Source organism: Cylas formicarius, unplaced genomic scaffold (genome assembly GCF_029955315.1).
Source record: "Cylas formicarius isolate icCylForm1 unplaced genomic scaffold, icCylForm1.1 PGA_scaffold_8__14_contigs__length_24414737, whole genome shotgun sequence".
In the NCBI taxonomy this organism is placed as follows: Eukaryota; Metazoa; Arthropoda; class Insecta; order Coleoptera; family Brentidae; genus Cylas; species Cylas formicarius.
The window spans coordinates 11,153,586-11,176,332 of NW_026844361.1; the positions used below are offsets into that span (position 1 = coordinate 11,153,586).

The window sequence follows — 22,747 nt, forward strand, 5'->3', positions numbered from 1 at the left end:
TGGAGCTTCAATATTGCTCACAGAACATAAAAACAAATATTTTCCCCAAGATATGATATGTATATCTGCAACGCAAACAGGATTTATATCGTCTGCTTGGATTATGTAGTCAACATCGAAATCAAAATAACTGGAACTTGAACTCGTCCGGTCCAATTATTAAACAATGATCTAATAATAAATAACGTCATAAAGTTATGTCATAATCGTTCGGCGGAATCCAAATCATGCGCTCGTTTTGCCCGAGACCGGAGGGGAGATTCACGCGTGCGTGCAACGCTAATCGTGTCTATTGCTTGCTATCGCTATTGCGTTCCAAGGGGAACAAAGATGGCTATGGATCTATCGGCCATTTTCTAAAGTGAGATAGAATAAGGAGTTTTTTGAGAAATTTCGACATTTTTACAAGAAAAACTCGATTTTTCTGCTTTACGGGAATGCCCAAGGGCACGACAATTAACGTTTGACCCCTCGTTACTCGCGTTTAAGTGAAAACGTGCGAAAAATTCGGTAACATCGTCGCAGCGTCTTCCTCAACGAGACAGAGTGAAGGTAAATGGTTTTCTTTGTTACTTCTATACACTTATTTCATTTTATCACATCGTCTTTGTTGTGTAAAAAGAGAGAAATTTTGTGTGGAAGGATAGCCACTTTTGTATATAAATTTAAATACTTTTTTTACTTCCTATATACGCATATAGTTATTTTTGACTGGAGTTTGAAATTTCCGAAAAACACCACGCCCAGCTGCGTAAAATTTCGTGGGACGATCAGGCTGATTAAGCATTATTTTTTGCTGCAGAATTCAATTGATACCCGCTATTTCACCGAATCCGAAAAGTGTAAATGTTTTTTTTTGTATAAAGTTGGAATTCATTCGCTTTTATATCATCACAAAGTAATATCTAATCATTAGAACAATTAACCAATAGCAAGATACCTAGATGCATTTCGGTTAAGTAGGTAGTCCGTTCACAATAAAATTTTGATTTGGATTTTAAGTTGTATATTACTTTTTTGAATATATGTTCGCACCTAATGTGGTTTAAATTAATTAATAATGCGCTTGTTTGGTTAGCTGGTCTGTTCTTTTTCTGAAGGCAATTTTTGGCGTTTAGTTTTATCGATATAATAGACTTTTATAAAAAGTTTTATGATGGGCTGCAGAGGCGTCATAATCTTTAATAAAACCCAAAAAAAAAACATTAAGCAGATATTGACGTCTTATAAGGTATACCAGCACAATAAGTTTGTTTTTTCAGAGCGTTCTTTTTGTAGCCGATATAAACTCATTTTATCTGTTTGTTCAGTTGGAGTGGGTCAGTTACAATTTAACAGTAGTTATTAATAATAATGTCTTCTTAGCAATGAAGTGCGAAATTTTACAAAAAATATATTAAATTAAATTAGAGAAATCTTTATCGTCTAAGAGATTAATATCCATTCGCAAGACGATTTTATCCTAACATCTATTAACTACAACCATTCAACTATATTCTCTCCAGTAAAACAATAGCAGAATATACTGAAAACGTCAATATCACTACAGAAGTTATTAAACAAATTTCATTAACTGATAGTATTTTTTGGGGTTACTAGGTGAAATACAGGTGTTACCGAAGAGTCTTTGAAAGTACCAAAATTCAATTATTTCAGCCACTCAGGGCAGTCCACTAATAAGTCACATAGTTTATAAAAAAACTGAAATGATACCTCCTACAACAGTGCGGCAGCCGTAAACATTTCTAATAGATCACTCTGTGCCAGTCATCTAGCCTTTTAGAAATTATTTACATGAAAGTGCAAAAATGTATAAGATTTAAATCGTTATTTGCTATTCGTGAATAGAGCGAGTTATTTACAGATATTTATTTATTTAAGGTAGTTGCTAAACAATATAATTTTTATTTTTAATGAATTAGTATCCGATATTTTTAGATGAAAGAGTAGTCTGTAGTAGATACACGGAGAACATCAGTTAATAAGATTAGTTCTAGGATAATCACATGAGATTTTTCTTAACAAAAAATCTTCATTTGTTGAGATCTTTTCTGTAACTCCATCTCCATATACTATACTATACGATAAAGGACGGAACTAGGTACTTCCCTGTTGCTATATTTGTTATAAAATTAAAAATATTCTCAATTATGCAGCATGTTTAATCAAACATGCTGCATAATTGAGAATATAACATGAAACATTTTTTTTAATGAAACACCCTATCCATCTTTGCTTATTAAGATTTCTGCAAGACATAGTGAATAATAACTATTGGGCTACCCTCTGTATATTCAAAGTTTGTTTTAAACACAGCTATATAGATAATACAAATATTGGGCATTCGCGTTAAAGCATATCTTTAGTAACACCTTGGTATAAACTCAGATTTGTCAACTTTAAGATTAAATTTTGTTAAAATGCTTAGGGTCAAGAGCGGGGTGATCGAATACTTCGTAACCCACATCTGCTTCACGGAGATTTCTTTTATTATTAATATCAGAGGTAGCAGAATTGAAGTATATTGGTAGAAATAAACCATGTCTTCACTAATAATTGGAACGACTTTGGGATTGGAAATGTAAGTCCGCAGGAGTAAATGAAATATTAACGAAATCTTTATTGCCCAATTCAAAAAGGTTCTATAATTTAGGAATTATTAGAGTATACAGTTAATATATCCCTAAAAAAATTTTTGAGTTTTATGTACCTTCGGGTTCTAGTTTTAAATGATGAATCAATTATGACGCAAGGGACAGATTTCGTCTGTATCATATAGTCGACATGGTTAAGAAAATTGTCTAGGTATTCATTTTTCCTTAAAGTCCCAAAAGTTGCCGGGTGGTCAAACCTGCTTCATCATGTTTGACCCGAATGCCATCACGACTCAGCAGTCCCAAATCCAGTACCAGCAACCGCAACAAACTGCCGATAAGGATAAGTCGCAGGAGCAGAAGCAGCAGGACACGTTCGCGCCGTTTTGCTACGCGAATGTCAACATGATCCATAAAATCACTCCGAACACAACTCAAACGCACAACTCGACCGTTAACATGTCCCAACTGACCGACGACAAATGTTACATCACGCAACCATTCAGTTACAACTACACGTTGGTGAATCAGAACTTACTCACTCAAAACGCTATTTCAAATATAACTTTCAAGTGCGAGGTGTGCGGTTTGATGTTCGCCCACCTCAGCCTTCTCAACCACCATAAAAAGGTATCTCACGGTCAGACGGATCAGGGGCAGGTCCAGCAGCAACAAATCACCGTGCAATTGATGCCACAAGTGCAACAGACTCAGCAACCGACCCAGATTGTGGTGTCGGCGGACCGTATCCGGTTCTCTTGCGAGGAGTGCGGACTGACTTTTAGCACCCAAAATGATTTGAAGACCCACAAAATTCAATCCCATCAGCAACAACAGCAACCGCAGCAGCAGCAACAGCAGGTGCAGCAGCAGACGCAACAGCAGTCGCAGCAGCAGCAGAATACTTTAAAAATTAAAAACTGCGAGTCGTGCGGAACCTTACTCCCCCAGGATACCAACAAAAAGAGGGCTGTCATGAAGGTGATTGTTGTAATTGGTGTTGCTTTGTGGCTTTTATACTAGGGCAGCGCCAAAATTTCCTGAATATGAAAGAAACAAAGTAGAGTAACATTTTTTTATTATTTTTAAATATAATCCCCCTTAACTTCAATACACTTATTACATCTCTTTATTAACAACTCAATCCCTTTAAAAAAATATTCTTTTGGTTTGTCTGCAAAATTAGCTAAAACAGCCTCTTTTAACTCAACTTCGTCGTTAAACCCTGTTCACATAAGTCCTTTTTCAAATATCCAAACAAATAATAGTTGGTGGGAGCCATATGTGGACTATAGGGAGGATGATCTATTGTTGGAACCCACACTCTAAAATGACATTATACAGCAAAAGATGCACGCCTCTGGTCAGTTTTCCTCAACGTTTTACTCTTATACAGTCTCGCAATTTATGTAATAATGTTGCGTAATATTTGCCATTGACAGTGGTATTAGTTTCTTTAAAATCTATCAAAAGAATTCCTTCACAATCCCTAAAGATCGTGGCCATCACCTTTTTTATTGACTGGCAGACTCTGAATTTTCTTGGAGGTGCTTCACCCTTAGGAAGCCACTCCATTGATTCTTTTTTCAATAGAGGGTCATAGTAGAGAACCATAGTTTCATATCCCGTCACAATAGTTTCTATCACAGGCTTCGGTTCCGACCCACAGAGTTCCAAAAAAAGACCTCGCACACTCGACACGACGTTGTTTTTGAATAGCCGAAATGTTTTTAGGGACCCATCCTGCACTAACCTTATGCATACCTAAATGATCATGCAGGATTCGACGAACACTTGCATCAGAAAGCTTAGTAATTTCTGAGATTTCCTTGACCTTTAAACGTCGACCACTCAATGCCACCTCTTCCACAATCGCAATTTCCGTTATGACCTCCACTGGTTGACCAGTTATTGAATCATCTTCAAAGGACTTCTGCCCCATTCGAAACCGTTTTGCTCATTCTTTTACTACATAATGCGAAAGAGAACTTTGGCTGTACACACCATCCAGCCCTTTAATAATTTTAGGTGCTAACCCTTCTTTTGTCAAAAACTTTATGACATGTCTTGTTTAAAATGCTGTCAATAAAAAACTATTTGACGCAAGACTTCAATTTTTTTTTCGCAGCCTACTAAGATATATATTTAAAAGAAGACAAAGTTTTATCGTGATACTGGAGCTGCATCTATGTCAGGCCGGAAAATTTTGGCGCTAACCTCGTATATTACGCTAGTTCAACTTCAAATGCTTCCATTTAATCAAATATTTCGTCGGAACCCTTCCTATAATTCGTTGCTCCACCATCTGGTTGGGTTGAGCTATTATTATCTATTAGAAAAGTGCATCAGACCTAGAACTTACAATTTTGATCATATGACAAGTCTAAACAAAATTCTAGTTGCTAAGCGAATTTTTATAGGATATAAAGCTGTGGTTTTTATTTAATATTGAACGGAACAGTAAAATTTAAAATTACTAAATGTGTCAATAGTGTCATTTATGAATAATAGGTTGTCTTCTTGCTTATTTATATAGATGCTGAGAATGGGAGCGTTCTCGTTTGATTACTATTTTTGCCGATATATCCTTACTGAATTTTTTTACACATACATTTTACACATTGCCAATTCGATAAACGTAGTTCACTGCAAAGCATAGAAAATGTTCTCATGTTCCGGGAATTTATTTCTGTATAATTAGGGAATATGAAAAAAAAATTAAAAAAATGTGGTGTGATTGAAGTCATTAAAAGTTGCTGGCAATTCTTGCAATTTTTCAATTTATAATGCAATTAAGTATTTTGGAAAAATGTAGCATATTTAGCTATCAATAATATAAACTAGTTTTTTCTACCAGCCAGCTGGTGGGTCCAGCGTATACATATATGTAAAACAATTGGAGTGAAGGAAGGGTTCGCAACTAACTGTGGTCACTCGGTATCATAAACACAGATTTTATCACCGAGTGAGCAGTTTCCAAAATATCTTTTATAGGTGAAATGCGAGAATTGTTTGAGCGCCGAAGCAATACAGCCGCAGATTTTCGTGGTCGCCGCGGCACCCGAGACCGCGGTCAAATTCGAAGAATCCACCGGCACACAGACCCAGAGTAATTTAGGCACCCAGAACTCTATCCCGATAGGGGTGAAAAACAACCACCCCGTGAAACGGAGAGGCGTGGCTAGCGTCACCAAATGCACCAAATGCAACGGTAGCGGCATCATCTTCATCGGGGGCACCAAGAACCAGCAAAACGTCGACAAACCGTTCCATTGCAACATTTGCAACGGCTCCTTCAGCAGGTATTCCTCGTTGTGGTCGCACAAGCGGCTACACACAGGCGAAAAGAATTTCAAGTGCAACATATGCGGGTTAGCGTTCGCCAAGGCGGCCTATTTGAAGAACCACTCACGCATACATACGGGAGAGAAGCCTTACAGGTGCTTCTGGTTCCGTTTATTTGTGGTTCGTTTTCGTTCAGTCCGCGATGTTTAAGGTGCAACGTGTGCGGTATGCAGTTTTCGCAGTCTCCGCATTTGAAGAACCACGAGAGGATTCATTCGGGCGAACGACCGTACGTCTGCGAAGTGTGCGACAAATCGTTCGCTAGACACTCCACCCTGTGGAACCACAGGAGGATCCATACGGGAGAGAAACCGTACAGGTATAGTGTTCCATGTTCAGTCTCCTGGGTTCGGTTTGCATGACGTCTTCACTGTTGTCATTTTTTGCGAAATCATAGCAAAATACTGACAAAAAAATGCATTTTTTTATATGTATTGCTTCACTGCAGTATTAGTACAAAAAAATATAAATTAAATATATAAAAAATAAAGTATTCATTTGCCATGTTTATGTGTATTTATGTTCGCATTTATTATTACTAACACTAGGCATTATTAGACAAAGCAACATTTTACACTTCCAACGTTTTTTGGATATTAAATTTTTTGAAATTTTTGAATTATTAAAATTAACGTGAGCCGCCAAATAAACTTATGTTGCACATAAACTGCAGTTAATTCCTAATTGACTCTTAATATTTTAAAAAATAATGTTTTTTTCAATTTATTTCCGATAACCCGAAGAGTTGGACATACAAAAATAAAAATATTTATGAAATTAGATTTGGAGTTATTGCCATGTGCGTCCCTCTAATTCCATAGTTGTTATAACTCAGTTTTTTATATTTTATCATTTCATTATGCTTCTATTTATCTTCTACCTTCTACCTATGGTCTGCCTACCTACACCGGGTGACACAAGAAAGTGGGAGCACTATAACTTTTAAACGGCTTGAGATAGCTATTTGAAATTTGGAAGGGGTAATGTAGGCTGAATGTCCAATTTTTTCACAATATGTTGCACTTCCGGTTACCATAATAAAACACTCTCAACAAAAAATTCTAACCGTTGAATCTCAGAAGAAGCTCTCCCTCTAGAAATTACATTCTCAACATTTTTGAAGTTATACTATCAAATGCAGACTATATACTTCGCTGTAATTCGGTAAAATAGATAACCAAATAAAAATGTGCAAACTGTTAGAATTTTCAATCATGCCGACTTGATGATGAGTAGAAGCAAAGCCACCTAAGTAATATTTTGTTTTTATAAAAATGAATTTACTTATGTTTTTTTTCCTAGATTTTGAAAATTTTGGTGTCAAAATTTTGCAAAAAACGTACCGTTTTTAAAAAGTTTTTGTTCCCATTAGGGTGCTATTTGAAAAAATAGGTTAGCCTAAAATTAATAGTTCATGATCAGGTGACCCGGTCAATAGTATTTACGATGGTCACAGCCTCCTAGACACAATTTTCAAAAAATAAATAAATAAAATAAAAGAGAAAACCCGTCCTATCCTTAGTAGAATGCTCTCCTTAATCCAAAAATGCAAAAAATATAGGGGTTTTTACGTTCGATCCAGTGGCGTAGTCAGTTTTCTTCGCAAACTTCACAAATTTTTATATGCAAACTAAACTATTTTTTTTTTTAATGAAACACCCTGCATTTATTTTAATAATTTTATACCATCACAAATACATATAGTCGCTTACCTATTCAAATTCATATATCTTGTTAGTCTTGCTAGTCCCCACTTGTAAGTTTCGTTTGCTTTTGCTAGCTGTACCATTCTTGAGCTTCATAAATTTGGTTTTATCCAGCTTAAATTGGAACCCAAAAGTTTCTGCCTTTTTTATAAGTTGTTGTATGATAGGCATTGTTTATAGCCAAGGGTGTTTATAGTGGATCCCCTTTTCTTAATATTTTACGTATATTAAAGGTTTTACTTTGCCTTCCTTTATACTTACTGCTGTATCTTTTTTTTTTAATTTTATTATTTTCAATAGTTTTGGTGGTATATCTGCTCTGTTCACACTATCACATACTCCTTTGAAATCTAGAAACAGCATAAATGTAGGAATATTTTGTTTCTAGCAACCCGTTAAAACTTGCTTTAACATAAAGATCTGATCTGTTGTCGATCTATTTTTTCTGAATCCTCCTTGGTTATCTCCTAATATTTCGAGTATTCTTCCATTTTGTTCTTTAATAGTTTTGCCAGTACTTTTATAAGTTCTGTTATCTGCGTTTGTAGAAATTCTTCTCCGTACTTTATATTCACTCGGGCTTTTCTGGTTCTTCAGCTTTTGTTATAATGGCCTCGATTTCTTTAGTGGCAGGCTCAGTGGTTATGCTATCCTCATGACATCCATTGACATGTCCTCTTCTATGCCGAAATTTAGGTTCTCCTCAAAACATTCTTTCCGCCTTTCTAGTATCATTTCTTCGTCGCCAATTTTGTAATAATTTATTCATAAAAAAATAATATTTTGCGATTGCTCTTTGTGATTAACGTAGGGTACTTGTAAATTGCAGGTGCGATATTTGTAGTTCGTGCTTCAACCAGGCGACTCACCTAAAGAACCATGCGAAGGTACATTCGGGCGAGAAACCATTTAAGTGTGACATTTGCTCGGTGGGATTCTCGGACAGGTTCGCGCTCAAACGACACCGAAACATCCACGAGAAGTACCGGACGAAACACCAGATCCAATCGAACGACGAGGGTCAAGGATCGGTTACGAACGATTCTACGGGCGTGTCGACGGTGACCACCGTCGCGACGACCACTGACGGCGAGGAGCTGATCGAGGCCAAGTTCGAAGAGAAATACGAGGCGGAAGAGATGAGCGGCGAGGAGATCACGGATATCTCCGAACTGCAAGTGCAGCTCCAGTAAGATCGACGCGTTTCGTTTTGGGGTGATTGATGTCAATTCCGACCGTACTGGCCTGTGATATTAAATTTTCCGGTAAGGTTACGATTGTTTTTCCATAAAAATTCGACGGGGCGCCTTTGTTTTCTTGGAATTGACATCAAAAACTGGGATAACGCGGTTAGGGGATCAGTATACGGAACATTGTTTTAAATGTTTTTGTTTGAAGTATTTTTGTACAGTTCGATTGAATTTGAATGCTTTTATATAGTGTTTAGGTACATATTTTGACTTTGAGTAAACAATTGCGGGCGGGATTCGTATAGGCACAATTATGACAGCTCGAAACGTGATATACGTTATAGGTTAGGTGATAGACGTAAACGTATGTCACTTGATGTAAATTTGGCAGTTTTATTGCGCACGTGATACAAAGGCTTTAATTTTTAACTCAAAATACAGTCATATCAATACTGATACATAATAAAAAATAAAAACCCTAGCGTTAGGTGGAAATATACAGCGACCAGGTACTGGTAACCAAACCTTGAGTATGATCGTGCGCCAGCTATTTCAACATAGACTACGTTCAGGTATATTCAACTTTTTAAAAGCAGTTTACGTTTACACTATTTTTATTTATATTTAATAATTATTTTACTATTGCCTTCCATTGTTTCATTAGCAGTCTCTGCTTTTCAGCGTGAGAATCGATTAAATGTTTTCGAATTCGTCCCACATACGTCCGATTAGCATTTTTTTCGTGCATCTTCAAACACTGCCAGAAAATTCCGGCTTTTTTTGTGTACTAGTTGTTGGTCAGAAACGTCTTTTCAGGCTAGAATTGATTGTCAACGAACATGTTGAAGAAATCAAGCGATCTTATTTTACGCTTAATCAAATCGTTTGCATTTAGCATCAACCAAGCAGAAAAGTTCAGACGAGTAGTAAGTAACATCAAACGTTTGCAAGTTGGCCGCTGACAGTTCACGAATTTGGCAGTTTTCTGTGTGTGGCATTTTTTTGGCAATATTTTGTCAAATTCTTAACGAAAAAACGAGTCACGTGTGTGTAGGTTACATAGGAAGAAAAGGGCAAAGGGCATTTTAGTGTGTGAAATTTGGGGACACGCGCAGAAGATCTATGTGTAAATACGATAAGTGTATTGAACTGTAAGTGTTTTTGTTCGGGCTTAATGGCCGTCGTTGAGTGGAAATTGTTCCTGACGTTTCGCTAGCACGAACTGCTAGCTTGTTCTGAGGTGCTTCCATCTCCGATGTTGGATGCAGACTGACGCGCTCCCGGCCGTAAGTTGTATTTATGCCTGGGGAGTCGGAGAGGGGAGGGGGCGGGGCATTTTAACGCATGAGTGGTTGTGACTACCGGGGTTGTCCTTGTGTTCCTTAAGATGGGGTTCCAAATTTGTTTGAGCTGCAATGTCTCTTCTTTTCTATTGAAATTATTTGTATGTTTATGGATTTCTATTGCTTTCCAAATTTGTTTGAGCTGCAGTGTCTCTTTTTTTCTATTGAAATTATTTGTATGTTTATGGATTTCTATTGCTTCTCGTACGAGGCGGGCATGATAGCCCGAAGTAGGCGCAAGAAGCCTGGCTTCCCCAAAAAGAATGTCGTGATCCCCTTCACTGAGCGCGTGTTCCGTTACTGCCGATTTGTCCGCTTGTCCCAGTCTGCAGTTTCTCTGATGTTCCTTTATCCTGGTTGCCACAGATCTTTTTGTCGTTCCAACGTACACCTTTCCACACGCGCATGGTATGAGGTAGACTCCGGCGACTGACAGTGGATCTCTCTTGTCCTTGGCTGATCTTAGCGTTTGTTGTATTTTCCTTGTTGGTTTAAATATTGTGTTAATATTATGCTTTTTCAATATTTTTCCGATCCTGTCTGTCACTCGAGGAATAAAAGGTAGATAAGCACTCGCAACCGTTAGTTGTTTACCCGGGTCTTGTCGTCAGGCAGTTCTGGGCCTCATAGCCTTATCGATCTCAGATATCCTGTATCCATTTGATTGGAAGGCTTCTTTGAGTTGATCTAGTTCTGTTTCCAGGTATTGTGGATCAGAAATCCTCCTGGCACGTTCTGTTAAGGTTGTAATGATTCCTCTTTTTTGGCTTGGGTGCTGGTTGGATACGGCATGTAGGTACCTGTCTGTGTGAGTCGACTTGCGGTACACTGTGTGGCTCAGTTTCCCATTGCATCTTTTTATTAGAACATCCAGAAACGCTATTAGCTGATTTTGTTCTGTCTCCATGGTAAATTTTATATTTGGATGTTGAGCATTTAGATGGTAGGTGGTCCAGGAAACGATCAAGTCTATCTCTTCCATGACTCCAAATTACAAAGATGTCATCCACGTATCGGAGCCATTTTGATGGTTTGTATTCAGACGAGCTGATCGCTTTCTGCTCGAATTTCTCCATAAAGTAGTTGGCTATCACCGGGCTAAGTGGGCTTCCCATAGCTACCCCATCCGTCTGTTCGTAGAAGTCGCTATCCCATAAGAAGTAACTGCCCGTTAGGCAAGACTGGAAAAGCTTGACAATGTCATCTGGGAAAATTCTTGCGATCAGGTCTAAAGATTCTTTCACCGGGACCTTTGTGAATAAGGACACAACATCAAAACTGACAAGGATGTCATCTGGCTGGAGAATTATGTCCTGAATTTTGCTGATAAAGTATGTTAAGTCCTTGACATACGACTCCGAATTTCCCATGTGGGGTTGGAGCAATGATGCGAGGTGTTTGGCTAGGCTAAAAAAACTAAAAAAACAGGAATTGATGGAGACAATAGATTTCCGAACAATGAGGCAACTTATATTTATTCTGTAAATTTTTGTATAAAAAGGCAACCATGACTTCTTTCTGTCTTTAAAAGTATAAAAAGACGAGGTTCGCGAATGCACATCAAAATTTATTCTTAAATTCTTGTTGCGGATACGTCTTTGACCTTGCCTTAACTGTCTAGTTTTTTTTTTTTTTTTTTGTAAGTCAAAATTGGTCTATAATGCTAGTTTGACACTGAAAACAAATCGATGATATAATTGATGGATTGAAGATTTAGAGGTTCTGTTTGAATGTTTTTGTCTTTTTAGAACAGTATTCATAAACTTATACAAGAAATAGAAAAGGCAATGATGAAATAAAGAGGGGAGGAGAGTTAAAATTGGTGAAAATAGTATATTATGCAATAAGTGTGGTAAGAGTCTCGAGTTTGTCACCAGCGAAATGCAGAGGAGCGAGTGTTTAATAAACGAATGACTTAAAAAGTTTACCAAACATCTTGCATACTATACTTTTCCTACGACCGTTAGTTTTTGGGTAAATTTTTGCAAAACAACACGTTCACCAACATGACTGTCAGAACTGTCAAACGTCAAATTTTCCCCTGTGGTAATAGCCCGGAAATGTCCGAAGTAGCACGCAGCGCTAAGAAACGTTACTGACGTGGTAAAATAACACTCTACACGCTAGATCCGTGTATAATTGAGTATTTTAGAGAAGGGAGTAGAAAATGGGAATATTATGCAACAAGTGTGGTAAACGTTTATTAATAAACTCCTGACTTTAAAAGTTGACCAAACGGCTTGCTTACTATACCTTTTCTATGACCATTAGTTTTAGGGTACATTTTTCGTAAACAACAATATTTTCACTGATAAAACAACGTCAAAATCCACCCTGCATTAAATATCTCTTTCCGCACACTAGATCGGTGTATAATTGGGTATTTTAGAGAAGGGACTAGAAAGTAGTACAAGTGTGGTCAACTGCATTTGAGTCACGAATTTATTTGGTACAAGCGGAGCGAGTGTTTTATAAACGAGTGAGTTAAAAAGTTTACCAAACCTGTTGCATACTATACTTTTTCTACAACCGTTATTTTCTTGGTTCATTTTTGCAAAACAACACGAATAAATTCACTGACGTGACCGTCAGAATTGACAAATGTCAAAATTCAAGCCGTGGGAAATATGTCCGAAAACATCCGATTGCTCCCAAACCTGTGTAGGAAATGTCCAAAGTGGCTCGCAGCCGTGAGAAACGAAACACTTGGCAAAATGACATTTTCCGCACGCTGGATCCGTGTATAATTGGGTATTTTACTGAAGGGATTAGAAAAAAAGTTTAAAAATGCTGCTGAACAATTTAAACAGTTAAAGAAGACAAAAGAAAGTTTGAATAAAATACAGTCTTGTGAAAGCACAGATCGAACTAATGAACACAAATTTTTGAGATGTGATGTGTGCAGAAGGTAAACATATAGTTAGGCTTTAGATTTCTAGCTACAGGTGAAACTTATCGAGGTCTAGTGTACAAAGTGAGCTATTTCTTTATTCGTACCAAACCTTTAATATATGACATTTGTAAGATAAATTCTATTTCTTGAATAAATTTATGAAAAACTTCATGACTTTGTTTAACGAGTATTTGATATCAATGTAGTGATGTCGCTCTTCAAATCTGTGAACTAACTTCATGAAGAAATTGTCAGTGTAAAACTAGTATAAATATTAGACAAATAGGAGTTGTAAAAGTTCTTAGGAGCAATATTCCATTACAGCTTTTTATTTAATATTGGAACATGCTCCAATAAGATTGTACAGATGTTCTGCCATCTTAAATTGATGTTGCGTTTTTGCAGAATCGAATAAATCGCGTATAGTAACCCTTGGTATTTTTGTTTGTTTGGTCACAGCGGTTCCTTTAATAAAATGACTATGTTAACCTGAATACTCCTTTCCAGATACCTCGACTTGAATGGCTATAGTATTTTAAATATAGCTTCTAAAATTGTAATTACCATTTAGAATTCGAATACTCCATGAATTAATTTTAATCCGTATTTTCGCGGGTATACTCGCCATAGGCACTGTCACATACAGAACTCATTTCACAAATATTCCAGGCCTCATGGAACTCGGACATGCATTTTGGCTAGAAATACATAGTTCGCATGTCCCCTATGCTAGTCGTAGTCGCCTTTAAAGTGGCCGTAATAAAATAAAGAAGAAGAAAAAGGACCATACCTAAAAGAACTGTCAACTACAATTCCAGATAATTTGAGAGAAAATATTGTATATTTTTAAAATACGAAATGTCAGATTATTACAAGAGTCTTATTTCAGACGAGTAAAATTTTAATTAAACAATTTCGTTTACCTCGTTGCATATACTTTTTATTTTAGAGAGGTAATTGCAGCGTTAATAAAAGAAAGTCGAAGAAGGGAGGGATTCTTGTCCACTGAGAATACTAGATTAAAGCCAAATTTAAATTTTTTTCAGAGAACTGTTACCAATCTGGTATCTTCAAATACGCGGTAAGCCCTTTTTTGCATCCACTTTCATTTAATTAAGCAGCGCTAATATTTTAGAATTAATAAAACACAAGATTCCTTGAAATTGCGGCTGCAGAGTGATAAGAAAAATTTAAAGAAGAGCTTTGTTGAATCAGATAAGCGGGAAATCGATCACGTATTTGAAAGAGTGGAGTTCTTAAAGCGGAAAATACATTTTGTTCAATCATCTGAAGATATTAGTGCTCGGGCCAATGTTGTGACAGAAGTTTCTTTAAATAAAAGTACACAATGTTCTGTACATGAAAGACTAAAACAGAGTGATAAGCAAGACAATATTAGCGACTGCTTTAAGAAAAGTTTTAGCAGTGCCAAAAGCATTCCTAAACCCACAAATAATTTATTTGATGGTGATGTAATTTATATTTCGAGTGAAGATAGCTCTGTGGAGGTTGTCCCAACCACTGTAGATAGAAAATCAAAAAGGAAAAAGAGATGTAAACTTAAGCAGCATAAAAAAGACTAATTTAGGTGAGCGAAACTGATATATATGTATTGAAACATTTTTGTGCCATTCTTAATATACTTCATTTTTTAATTTTGCTTTTAATTTTTATCCTAGTAAATTGTTAAACTGAATTACAATGATTAAATAAGTTATTAGAGTAGCAAAAAAAGCAGATAACAATTTCTGGTTAACAATCCAGAACCCACTAGCATTGAATTCTGGATTTAGTCCTGCTGTAAAATTTATAACCTCCAATAGTTTGGTTTTCAAAGCCATGTGAGTGGTCGATCCATACAAAATATGACTAGTTTTATGTATATTTCTGCAGCTTTTGACTGCTCTGTCACAGGATAATGATATTAACACCATAGGGATCTAAAACAAAGGCGATCAATGCCAAGTCAATACATGTTAAGACGGAATTTACCAAATATCCAACTGGGAAGGCAGTATAAGTGATAGCAATGCTGATTTCAATTTTTGTCGATAATAGACCATAGTTTATGTCATTTAAGATTTCAAACAGTGTGCGTATGGTCAGGAAGAATTGTGACCAACCAAACACGACATTAAATTCATTAACTGCCATATAAAGCAGTTTGTAGAGGTTGATGAACTTATCAAAGTTTTTGTTCCACAAAATTAGCGTTTCGCCATCGCTAGCTGATTGTTTCAACATTTTGTTGAGGAAATTGTACCGGTTTTTGAAATACGTCGCGAATAATGTCACCAAGATCATATAATAGATGGTGTAGAAGTTAGATATTCGGAACAAAATGTAGCTCATGTGAAAATTCATGTCGTCCAGAAACGTGTAACTGTCATACAAATGTACTACAGAATAACTGCAATACATAGCGATAACTTGCATATTAAACCAGTATACTGGGGAAGCTCTTCCGCAATACCCGTGGACGCTAATTTCTTCCTCCACCCGATGCATTATCTGAAGCATCCTTTTCCATTGATCTCGCCGACAAAGGCTCATCAGTAGTATCGCCTCGATAAACAAGAAATCGCAAATCGCTTCGATGTACTCCAATATAATCTCCGACAAATAAAAATCATCATCCATAAACAAAAAAGTTCTAGCGTATGAGCAAAATATCGTTAGTCCTAAAATAACGAGTCCCAAAACGATTAGAAAAAAACGAACCGATTTTGGGTTACACGCTAAAATATTCATTGGCGTTACTCCGAGATAATTACCGGGCTTGTACCAATAACAAATTAGTCTGTAATCGTCTTTTATGGGAATTGACACCACACTATTCATGGTAAAGGTAGCTAATAGATAGAATCTTTTTGTAAGGGTTACATAAATTCTGTGCGGGATATAAATTATGCATGCGCTAGCTATAATGAGCCCGCATTTATGCTGACTAGCCAACATTAATGGGTGAAATGTCATTTAAACTGAAATCACCCTTAAATTTTTACATATTAAAAGGTAAATATGTGCTTATGCCAGGCAAATGCAACTAATTATGGGGGAATATATTGGCAGACTTCGTTTGGTTTTGATTGATTGTTAAACTGCAGCAATACGCGAGAATTGTGGAAACCACATATTTAGGAATTAATGAGGGCGATTTTTGTGAAAGGTGTCATAAGGTTAGAAGAGCAAGCTATGTAACAAAGAAATAAAAGCAGAAATAATGTGTGTTTTTGGCCTTTTTTACAAATTTCGATCTTAAAATGCTCATATTGTGGTTTCTAATCACTATTTAAGAAAACACTGTCGAAAAACTGCAGACTGTCAACGGCAATATTCAACGCACCGAGGTTTTATTGGATAAAATCCAGACTCGCGCATGCGTATATTGAATGTCTACCAACATTTTTAGTAGTAGTAGCTATATGAAGCAAACTCATATAGCTACTAGATATAGACATAGAGGTCCAATCTAATACCGATGGTACAGGAACTTTTAAAGCCGCTATAAAAAAAGGTTGATAGGGGCCATTCAAATTAAGTTTCACTAATCAAGCAGTTAACTTAATTTTTCTTATCAATTTTATTTTCCTCTGAGGTTGAGTCCAAAAGTATTTTTATTTTTTTATTGTTGTTACATAAGTAGTAATTTTTTATTTTAATGGCACTGTGAAAGTTCTCCCTCTCTAATTAATTTAATTAATTAATTAATTTATATCTATCCCATTATTTATTTATTTTTTGCTTAGATAAAATTGCATACATACTATGCAATGCATAACCTGAAAAGACTTGTCCTTAAAGGCGATAATTCGCCAAAATCTCACTTCGCATCTTCAATGCTCGCGCTCCGAACACAGTGTTCGAAGTGTTTTCGGAGCGCGAGCATTGAAGATGCCAAGTGAGATTTTGGCGAAACGTCTGCAGGATTCCAGTCGGAGTTCAACAAGCGAACGGATGATATCCCGGAATATAGTGTCATCACATTTTTCCATCCGTGAATCAATACGTGAAAAGTATATATATATATATATATATATATATATATATATATATATATATATATATATATATATATATATATATATATATATATGATGACACTATATTCCGGGATATCACCCGTTCGCTCGTTGAACTCCGACTGGAATCCTGCATCCGACTGGAATCCTGCAAATCTTGCATCCGACTGGAATCCTGCAGACGTTTCGCCAAAATCTCACTTGGCATCTTCAATGCTCGCGCTCCGAAAACACTTCGAACACAGTGTTTTCGGAGCGCGAGCATTGAAGATGCCAAGTGAGATTTTGGCGAAACGTCTGCAGGATTCCAGTCGGATGCAAGATTTGCAGGATTCCAGTCGGAGTTCAACGAGCGAACGGGTGATATCCCGGAATATAGTGTCATCACATTTTTCCATCCGTGAATCAATACGTGAGAATATATATATATATATATATATATATATATATATATATATATATATATATATATATATATATATATATATATATATATATATATATATATATATATATATATATATATATATATATATATATATATATATATATATATATATATATATATATATACATATATTCAGTGCGCGCAGGAATTAGTCAGAGACGCTCTATGTCAATAGGGACCAAAACCAATGTGTTCAAAGTTCAAATACCAATTCCAGTGCCATTTTTATTTGCTAAATAAATAGTTTTAACCATATACTTCAAGTATATATTATTGTGTTGTCAGAAGCAGTTTATTAATTAATTAATAGTTAACTTACTATAACTTATCGGTCCTGGTTGTTTTTGGCTAACGGTAATAAACTTTCTCAAATTTTCTATGCTATTTTAACGTAATATTAAACTGAATTATTATAATCAAATAAGTGGTAACGGATGAAAATAAAGTGGACAAAACTAGCTGATTGACTTTCCAAAAACCGGCTGCGTCGAACTGTGGTGACAGATTTTCGACGTAACGCGCGAGGTGCAGCAAGGCCGCTTTTCTGTCCGATTTCTCCGCCATTTCGTACAACAGGTAGCAGGATTCTTGAATTTTGACCCCGCTTTTTTCCACCGCGTCGCAAGACATCACCACCGCAATGGTTGCTGCCTAAAAAAACTCCGTTAATTAAATTCTTAAAGTGCTTTGTACTTCTTGGGAAAAACGCTTCAAGTTTCTTTCACCAACAAGACGCCGTCATTTTCAACATTTGATATCAATCAAGCTGTTTGAAATACTCTTCAGTCATATTCGTCTATCTCTGACGTAATTACAGGTACCAGTAAACAGTCGAATGAAATATACATCTTTGTACGCACTTAACCAAGAACATGTATGCAAAAATGCGAAAATGTATGCAAGTTAGTAGATATCAAAAGAATGCCACAATATGTTATACGTCAGAGCCCTGAATCATTATGTGAATCATAGTGCGGAGGAGGTATACTAAAAAATATATAGTCCAGGAGCCAGCTGGCTGAAAGTGCTGAATACAAACTATATATCTATACACGCTCAGGAGATAAGCAATTATTGGTACCTCCAGATATATATCAAAACACAATCAAGTGTGTATAATGTCGAATAATATCTCCATAATCGTATCAAACCTAGGCATTGCATCAAAAATCAAAATTGAGACATGTTTCATTTATTTATTATAATTAGGTACCCTAACATGACAAACTAACTTCACAATTTACAAAGGTACACTAAAACTAAGTATATTTACCTTAATTCAAAAGAATAAGCAAAAATAATGTAGAAATAAATTTAATTTAGTCTGAGCGAAATACTCTTATTACTTGATTTTTAAATGAATTGAGTGACAAAGCAAAATATCTATGTGCAAAAAGCAACTGCTACAATTTCTTTGCAAAAGAGATATTGCTGAGTTGCTTCCTTGATTTGTACTATATTTAGGCGCATAGAATAAAGCAGGCGTTCTAGTCATCACCACCCTAGCATTAAACGATAATTATTCCATCATCTTTGGACAGTCTAGTCTGTTATTAACCATATTGTGCAAAAACATATTATAGTTCATGAGAAAAATAAACTTTTTTGAATGTTTGTAATTCTGTTTGCATTCTTATGATGTTGGAGACTCCATATCACACTGGCAAACTCAAGACGCTCATCCTTGTAATAAAACCCAAGTTTCTGTAAACCTTTTTCACTATGCTTGAATTTCAAAAGTAATTTTTCTGTCTATAGTTACTTTAAGATCCCTGATATGCTTTACTTCTTTAATAATTACTCCATTGAATTTATAATCAAAAGTTATATCATTTTTTTATTTACTGAACTTAGTATAGTAACATTTGTCAATATTTAAGAACAGTCGGTTTCCTAACTAGTAGTCATAAAATCTATCAAGGTCCTTCTGAAACTTGCGAAAGTCGTCGATACTCCCTGACTGGCGCATACACACACCTTTTGGTCATCAGCATATGAAATAAATTTTGCAAAACGAAAACATTTAGCCGCGTCCGCTCTGAACAAAGAAAACAGAATAGATGTCAGGTGCAATCCATGGGGTATGTTTTAGTTCCATTTACCTCAACAAACATAGAACAAATATGTGATTGAAGAGTTTGGTAAAGAGAACCGTGCGCACCGAAATTTTTACTAAGATTGTAGGATGATGTACTTGATCGAATGCTTTGGAGAAATCATTATACATTGCATTCTATTATCTAACGCCTTAGACATATCCTGAACATACAGTGAGAGATTAGTAGTGACGGACTTACCCCTTAAACTGCCATGTTGGATTTCACCAAGAACGTACCTAAGTTTAAAAAGTAACTCCTCTATTATAATTGCCTCAAGCATTTTGCCTGTGTTCATTCTGAAAGTGTTGCTACTCGGAACTTCAAATTATTTTTGTTAGACATATACCATGGAAAACACCCGAAGCAGTGGAAAGTGTCATACATTAGACAACTTAGCAGCTAGTATTGGCAAGATCTGGCAGTGTTACTAATTGTTAATTTATTAATTAAGTAACTAGCTCCTCCTCCATTAAAGTTAGAATTGTGTTTGTCGTAGTTGGAAAGGTCTGATTATGGCTATTGATCACAAAAGGGAATAAAAATTGTTCAAAATACAAATATGCAAAGTGTCATTTTAAGACATCAGTTTCGTTAACTACTGTCGCGAGCCACTTTGAACGCTTCTCGTACTTAAGTCACAACATTGGACACGCTCTAATGTTTTCAGTAGATTTTAGCCAAAAATAGTACGAAGGGAAGAGACGAATTTACCTGTTTGCGAGGTTTGCTATGTGTGTGCGGTTAAGTTAAGTGGATACTTGCCGCGTATAAAATGGAAAACAAAGCGTTGACTGCTATAATTTCGGAGCTTATGGGGGCGTTCTTCGGCATCATATAGTCGACGCCATTCAAAACTTCCAACACACCTCCAATCGTCATGAAAAATATCAACCAGCCGAATATAGCGTTCAGTTCTCGCACCACGTTATGCATCAGCCTGTACAGGTGACAGAACTCCCTCAAGCTGTACAGAAACTCGTCAGTTACCACGACAAACTGCGCCACCTTGCGCTGAACCGAGCGCTTTACCAAACCGTCCAAGAAATCGTACCTGTTCTTCAACCACGTGACGAAAAACATCAAGAATATAATCGTGTACATCATGTAGTAGGTGACGAATCGGAATATGACAAAAGCAAGAGAGTAGGATACGCTGTTCCAGTTGGCTACTGAGTCGAAAACGTGGATACCAACATACGCGCAGTGGCTAGAGTACACTTTGATTCGCACTCGCCATCTGTCGGAATCGTTCAGAATTATGTCGTAATAGCAGGTCAGCTTTCGCTCCAAGTGGTTCATGGTGTTTAAGAGGCGTTTCCAGTTGCGTCGCCTACTGATACTCGACAACACCGCTATTTCTATGAAATGCAACTCCGAAATGCCTTGGATGCCGTCCATGACCGCCTGAGATATGTTGAAGTGGTCGTAGAACTTAAACCGCTCGAAGAAGGAGAATACTGTTGCTCCCAAATAGCATGCAGCCAAAAGTAGGGGGTAAATTTTCTGCGGCAGGGTCGATTTCGATTGCAAGTGAATCGGAGTTACTCCCAAATAAGTGCCAAATTTATACCAGGATCGGATCACTGTGTAATCAGTTCGGAAAGTGCGTTTTGCGTTGGTATCCGCCGCCATAGCGACTACTATATTTTCACCGATATAATTGGTCGGAGTTGCTATCTTTATTTACTATCCGGAGTGCCCATGTTTATTCGGCGTTCTAAGCTTAACGATCAAATAAAAATTATGTGCCAGTCGTTTTATTATATGGTTTATTCCGCCAGCTAACGGGAACAAACACATTTTTTTAAACACCTTTTACCTTCCCGGGAACGAACAATAAATTACGTCCTTTTATGCAGTAAGTTTTAATGGAAGTTTAACAGAACTGAATATCCTGTAACGTTTTATAGGCTGATAGGTTCTGCCTAATTCTTGATTATTACCCAACTTGTTTTTTCGCGTCATACGTGTATCTATCATTTTGACGATCTTACAAGTCATTTAGTCTCGTCTAGGAAAAAGAGGCTAACCTATATATAATGTTGATTAAAAAAATAATGAGCTATCGTTTGCCTTCTAATGCTTTTATGGTTTCATACATGTCTTAACGGAAAACTTAGCAGACCCACATAAATTGTTGTGTTGATGGTGTCATTCAAGAAACATCAAATAATAATTATCCCAATAGTAGCTTTTGATATAAAAATTGTGTTCTTTAGGTCTAGCACGTTTTACGTACAACTGCAAGCAACAAGATACTGTTTAATGAGGTAATAGCCATCTTCAAACAATATTGAAGATATTGCATGTTGCATAGCTGAGACGTCAAGAGTTATTTTCCTCTCTCTTCTAAATGGCTACTTAATATCGAAATGTGGTTCATCTTCAATGCGAGAGAAAGTGATTTTGATGTGGAGTTAGTTTATTACAGCCTCAACAGATAACAGAATTGAAAACTTCATAATATTTATAAAATTAATTTTTATTGTTTATTAAATAATAATATGCTTATTCTGTAGACAACGATAAATTTAAATTAAAAACCATTAAGTTGTGCGGGATCACATATCATAAATTTACCCTGCCACATATTGCAGAAAGTGACGTTAACAAATGTTTAAAAGGAACTGCTACATAATTTATATAAAATACAAAATCTAACCTACATAATATATAAGATTTGAAACACAAATATATCTTATTATCTTAGATGTTATTTTTCTTTTTATTTTAGACATTTTCCCCTTTTTTGTTATATATATATATATATATATATATATATATATATATATATATATATATATATATATATATATATATATATATATATATATATATATATATATATATATTGGACGGGGTTCCCCTGCGTCCAATCGTAAGCGCCTTTAACTCACCATTATGCAAGCTGGAAAAACATCTGGCCAGTGCACTTCAGCCTATAGTGGAGAAGACAAGGCAGATTCCTATGTTAAAAACTTAGAACATTTCACTCAGATTTTAGGTTCTCTCAGGATGGACAAGGACGACATTGTGGCAAGTTTCGATGTCAAATCCCTCTACCCCTCTACCCGAGTATTCCAGTAAAAGAGGCACTCTTGCTTATA

At 36.1% G+C, this 22,747-nt stretch overlaps 3 protein-coding genes across 3 annotated transcripts; 2 read left to right on the top strand and 1 right to left on the bottom strand.

The window, feature by feature from the left end:
- The first annotated feature begins 325 nt into the window (after positions 1–325).
- Positions 326–13,500, top strand: LOC132706253 (zinc finger protein 62-like). Its single transcript, XM_060677470.1, has 5 exons — positions 326–552; positions 2,826–3,575; positions 5,589–6,034; positions 6,091–6,258; positions 8,475–13,500. The coding sequence occupies exons 2-5, from the start codon at positions 2,862–2,864 to the stop codon at positions 8,836–8,838; spliced, it is 1,692 nt and encodes a 563-aa protein (XP_060533453.1). The 5' UTR covers positions 326–552; positions 2,826–2,861; the 3' UTR covers positions 8,839–13,500.
- A 235-nt stretch (positions 13,501–13,735) lies between these two features.
- LOC132706254 (uncharacterized) lies at positions 13,736–14,697 on the top strand. Its single transcript, XM_060677472.1, has 3 exons — positions 13,736–13,964; positions 14,021–14,152; positions 14,207–14,697. The coding sequence occupies exons 1-3, from the start codon at positions 13,930–13,932 to the stop codon at positions 14,652–14,654; spliced, it is 615 nt and encodes a 204-aa protein (XP_060533455.1). The 5' UTR covers positions 13,736–13,929; the 3' UTR covers positions 14,655–14,697.
- A 44-nt stretch (positions 14,698–14,741) lies between these two features.
- Positions 14,742–15,912, bottom strand: LOC132706451 (gustatory receptor 68a-like). The gene is made up of 4 exons (XM_060677796.1): positions 15,846–15,912; positions 15,545–15,752; positions 15,064–15,481; positions 14,742–15,011 (listed from the first exon to the last, which is right to left on the bottom strand). The coding sequence occupies exons 1-4, from the start codon at positions 15,910–15,912 to the stop codon at positions 14,742–14,744; spliced, it is 963 nt and encodes a 320-aa protein (XP_060533779.1).
- Positions 15,913–22,747: the final 6,835 nt, after the last annotated feature.